The sequence below is a fragment of the Physella acuta genome, unplaced genomic scaffold, assembly GCF_028476545.2.
Source record: "Physella acuta isolate Inbredline_101_S28 unplaced genomic scaffold, ASM2847654v3 ptg000272l, whole genome shotgun sequence".
In the NCBI taxonomy this organism is placed as follows: domain Eukaryota; kingdom Metazoa; phylum Mollusca; class Gastropoda; family Physidae; genus Physella; species Physella acuta.
The window spans coordinates 552,807-558,466 of NW_026731791.1; the positions used below are offsets into that span (position 1 = coordinate 552,807).

The 5,660-nt window shown below is 31.6% G+C and overlaps 1 protein-coding gene across 1 annotated transcript; it reads right to left on the minus strand.

Moving 5' to 3' along the window:
- Positions 1 to 2,602: 2,602 nt before the first annotated feature.
- LOC131939269 (beta-1,3-galactosyltransferase 1-like) lies at positions 2,603 to 3,859 on the minus strand. The gene has a single exon (XM_059297473.1). The coding sequence runs from the start codon at positions 3,857 to 3,859 to the stop codon at positions 2,615 to 2,617; it is 1,245 nt and encodes a 414-aa protein (XP_059153456.1). The 3' UTR covers positions 2,603 to 2,614.
- Between the last annotated feature and the right edge of the window lie 1,801 nt (positions 3,860 to 5,660).

Below are 5,660 nucleotides of genomic sequence, written 5' to 3' on the forward strand. Positions count from 1 at the left end.
CGTTTTCTTTTCCGTTTATACATTTATCGATATGAGAATACTTCAGCCTTAATCTCTAAGTTAAAATAATCTGTTCCCCGTTAGAGCTTAAGAAACACTGGACAGAAGAAATAAAGTTTATCTTTTTTAGTATTCTGGGGATAATGTGGCGAGCATTTGTACCAGCAGCCTTAGTATAACTAATATGTTAAAATGTTACACATCACAAGAAACATGGGACAAACGAATAAAGTAGATATTTCAGTATCCTGGGGATAATATGGTCAGCATTTGTACCAACAGCCTTAGTATAACTAATATGTTAAAATGTTACACATCCCAAGAAACATGGGACAGACGGAGTAAAGTTCTTCTTTTTCAGTATCTTTGGCATTTATTGGGACCATGTATTAAACACTCGCACAAGCCACCTTATCTTACGTAAACGTAAACATGTTTCAATCATTTTATAAAGTTTCTTGATCCAAAGTTGGGTATGTGATGTTTAGGTAAAGAACTAGATCTAGATCATGAAGATGAATGACTAAAAATAAACACATGGACAAAACCAACAGGACATGAAGGCTGGACCATACATATTTGGAATAATTAACACATGGACAGTGACACATCGACTACCTTATGATAAGTGGGTGTGCATGAATCCGAGAAATAGAGAGTTTTTAAAAAATCATCCCTGTACAATAATGTATTTGTTTTTATTATAGATTTCGCACAAATAAAAATATGCAGTTATGTTTTTCATATATTTCAATAAAACATATTCATATGTATCAATACTTAAATACTTTTAAGTGTTTAGTTTGTACAGACGAAAAGTTTCCGGGGGAAATATTTTCTCAATTATCCTTCTAAAAAATTTCTTGTATTTATAGCACTCAGGTATCTAAAAAATAACGACAACTGTTACATGTTCCATCTCAATATAATTATTCATGGTGAACTCCCCTTTTTGACATGTGTAGATGATTCTTTCAAGGCAAAAATTGGAGCACCAAACCTGATAATTCTTTTTTAGGGTGAGGAAAGGGAAGGAGGGGGGGAGGGGGGTTAAAGAATAACTTGTCTACAAAAAGTTAATACTCTTTAAGTTTAGTTGTACTATTAAAAGAATCGATGATGAAACGAGCTGACATTGTAAGTTTCTGCTATTGAGTGTGTGCTTGTGATGATGTACAATTAAATATTTCCTGTTATAATAACAATAATTTCACATTCTATAATTATTATTGATTACGTTTATTTAAACACACTCAATCATTAACTATATATTTATATATGTATCTATATATATGTTTTGTTTATATATATATATATATATATATATATATATATATATATATATATATATATATATATATATATATATATATATATATAAATGTTCAAAGACATTTTCAGCCCTTGGAAATTGTATAGTTTTATTTATGACCGTTATTACCACTAACGGGTAACTGAGCTCAATCACATGTTGGTTTTTTGAATCGAAAAGTTAAACCGATTATATCACATATATTTTGCTGAATATTCTATGAAGCTTAAAATTTTAATATCTACAACGTTTAATCCGATTTTAAAGTGGAATCGATTATCTTCAGAGTCAGAGGACTTAGCTTCATCGCGATAGATGATAACAGCATGACTCAAATTCACACACACAGCAACAAGAACAAGGTTATCAAACATTAATATGATTATTGTAAACACCAATGTACATTCCAGGTCTTGCCTTAAGTAATCTTTAAATACCTCAGCATCAAGCCTATTGTTATAAAAAATATCAAAACGTGTTGTATTTTTTAACCAAAATGTTCTGAATCCAATACTCCAATATTTTTTTTATATCTAATCTCATTAAAGTAATCAATATAATGTACGTGCGTCAGAAACATTTTCGTATCATAAATTTCATCGAAATGTGAATACGTGAATCTAAGCATTTTATTTTACAATGATATATACACCACTTTATGATCCAAGCATGCTTTGTTGTACTGCCTTTTAACATCTAATCATAAACACCTGGACATACAAAATTAGACAGAAACATGTACACATAAACATCTAGACAGAAACATCTAGACATACACATCTGGACATAAGCTCCTGGACGACAAATACACAATGGACATCAGCACACGTACATAAGTATATGGACTAATACAGTTTAAAATAAACACTGGCACATCAATATCTGTATACAATTAGATGAACACATTCTGACATAAACACAAGAACATATACACCCTATCACAATCGTCTTGGCATTCTCTTCTGTAGGGCCTACAAAAAAAACCTGCACATTAACTGTGGAAATTAAACACATGTACTAAAATTGGACATAATCAACTCGACACAAATTCGTGTATATTTACGCCTTGATCCCTTAATATTGGCTGATAGGAACATATATCCGAGATTTAAAAACATTTTAAACGAATTTTTTTTAAATATAATGGAAAAAAACACGTATACATTTACACACACACACTATTATTATATACATTTACATAAAAAATTAAAGACATGATTTTACCTAAATGCTATTTAAATGCTATGAATAAGAGGTTTTTTTAAAGTAGTAAAAAGTATTTCTAAAAACATATTTTAAACGTCAATTTAATACATATTGATAATTTATTTCTACAGAAGAACAGTTTTCAGTAGTAAAATTTTCCCAAATTTGCTTTAAAATGTTCTGCCTGTATAAAGCACCCAGGTATTTTCTAAACACCAGATCACATATAGTGCATCGTCTCAACAAATAAGCGAACGCCGTGTTCCCCAGTCTGGTGATGTTTAACCTGACGGCCATGATACCTGTGATGAACGCGTCCTCGTTAGGAACGATGTGAACAAAGGGAAAACTCGCAGCCATTTTGTGAACGACGGAGCCTGTAAGCACATAAGATGGACCGAAAATGTAATTTGGGAAGTAGGAATAGGGATACACATCTCGAGGTACTGCCCATTTTCCTGCTCGTAATACAGCGGGCTTTTGTGATGTGTGTTTGTATCCAATTATAAAGTTGGTGTAGTTAAGAAGTACAGAATGTAGAAGTTTCAGTAGAACGTCTATATGGAGAAAAACATCCATATCCACTTTAGCGACAAATTTAGCATGTGGACAATGTTTGGACGCCCACGTCAAAGCCGTGGCTAACTTTAATGACAAGTTCCCGTAGCTGTCTTTAAAACTTGCCACAACGATGTCCCCATAAAGTTTGGATTCGTTGAACAATGCAAGATTCTCTACATCTGTGAAGCCTTCATTCCCGAAGAAAAAGACCAATTTAACCAAATCTTTTTGGCTCCAGGACTTGTCGTAAATTGGTGACGCCCATGTCTGACGTATGAGTAGCCTCCAGTCACTGTGCTGTATCACACTGATAACGATCACCAACAGGTCAACATCACCTGAACACACGGACGTACCCGGGATCGAATACTGGCTAGGAATGTCCGACACACGTGAACTATTGAGATAAAAGTACGTGAAGTTTGAAAAATATCCCGGGTACTCTTTAAACTCTTTTGTTTTAGAACTTAGGTTTGAGAGTAAATCTAATTCCTCTAATTCACTGCGTGGCTCTAAAAGGTTTACTGAAGCATTCAACATACTTGGTGCTTTTTTATAGTTGAAAGATGTTCTCATATCAATCACTTTAGTTTTAATAGGATCAATATTCCCCCAAACATCTTCGTCCAATTCAGATTGAAAAAGATCCGTAGAATTAGCAGCTTTCGTGAAATATGCGGGCACAGTCCGATAAAAGGCAAAGTAATAGACTGCAACAAATACTAGCAAGCTTAAAGTTTCTCTTTTTCTTGCAAGTATCAACCTACTTATACGAAACATTCTGAAACAAAGTATAACATTTGTTATCACTCACATCATATATATATATATATATATATATATATATATATATATATATATATATATATATATATATATATATGCGTGTGTATGTATGTTTAATTAGATACAATAGTATTGCCATGAGTAAGTTTCTTTGATGTCAGTTTTATACGTTGGTTTAATGACTTATATAACAATTAAACAACTGCGGTTAAAAAATGTATTATTGCAATTACTTACGATAAATTTAAAACAGAAAAATATCACAATCTATCATCCAATATCTTATTCTATTATTAAAAACATAAACAATGTGAACTACCTACCTTAATGTAACAGCAGTGTTTTTGGTAACGATGTTTATCTAGATCTGCGATGTGTTCTTTAAACACATGTGTATTAGCGTAACAGTTAGAGAAGATTATGTTTCAGCAAACACTAGACTCATGCATTGAAATTTTAAATCGAACTTAAGCGATTACATTTCACATTCGATCGTGTATTTTTTTTTTCTTTTGGTGTTTCATTATATTGATTTTTAAGATATTCGGGGTTAATCTTTATTCGCACTGAAACGATGAATACTACTTTACCCCAGTGTTCTTTTTTTGTGAGCTGAGATTAAAATTTGAAGTCACTATAAAATTAATATCTAAGCGAAGGTAATTAATTTTTTTGTTATTTAAATTATTTTTTTAAAATCCGGTTTTATTTCATTAATGCCTTCAATTCGTTTTTTTGTTTGAACTTTTAAAATAGTGTTCCTAAAAGCCAAATATCTACTTCTACCCTTACATTTTCAAATGTATACAATCATTTCCTACTTCGAATGATATTATATTTTTTTTTTCGTGGGAAGGAAAAAAATTAAAATTACTAAAGAATTATTAGACAAAGCATATCAATCCACAAAGATCAAGAAAAAGAGGGCTCTTAGAAAAATGTTTAAAAACATTATTTGAAAAAAGTTTGGGGAAAATGGTGAAAAAAAAGTAGTAAAGGACGAAAAAACAGTAAAGGGTGTTGTATATGGGATATGCTCTTCTAAAAAGGCAATGTAGAAGGAGAAAAATGGTGGAATGGAATGTTTTAAGCTAAGTATTGAGCTGCATAGTTTTTTAAAAAATAAAAAAAATCGGTACCATTAGTAATATGATATGTTACATTTTGGAGCAAAATTGTTATTATTATTCATGTCATTTATGTTATACAAACTTGCACAATAGCAAGCATATTGTTGCTGCATGTCTTATAAGACTAATTCATTGCAACCGATTAGCCTCAGAAGAAACAGACATCGTGTTAAAGCATTATGATAACGGTGTACTAACGTAGCAGTTTTTAAAATTGTCAGCAATCAGGTAAATCATTAATTCATTTGATAAGAGAAATTGGCTAAGACATCAATTTTTGTTGGTGGGGGGGGGGGGTGGGAAGGGGTGGGGAGGGGAGGGGACACACCATTAGGTGCCGCACACGGTGACACCCAACTTAACGACGCCACTGAATACGAGTACTGTTTACTTAGTTTCCTATATCATCATTTTTAAAAACTTGTTTTTTATTGAAATTTTATTCTCTTAATATTATAATCTTAACATGATAGAAAATACGAAAATACCACATTTTCATGTCTGTAAGTTTACTCGTTTTCTTATTACTGTGGACATTGTATTATAACGTACATGTTTTATTATATTTTTGCAAAAGTTCAGTTTTAATAGTTAATCTTTGTGTTACTCGTATCAAGATGAGCGTATATCGCAACTTTTATATTGCAAGTATTTTTTTATTATGT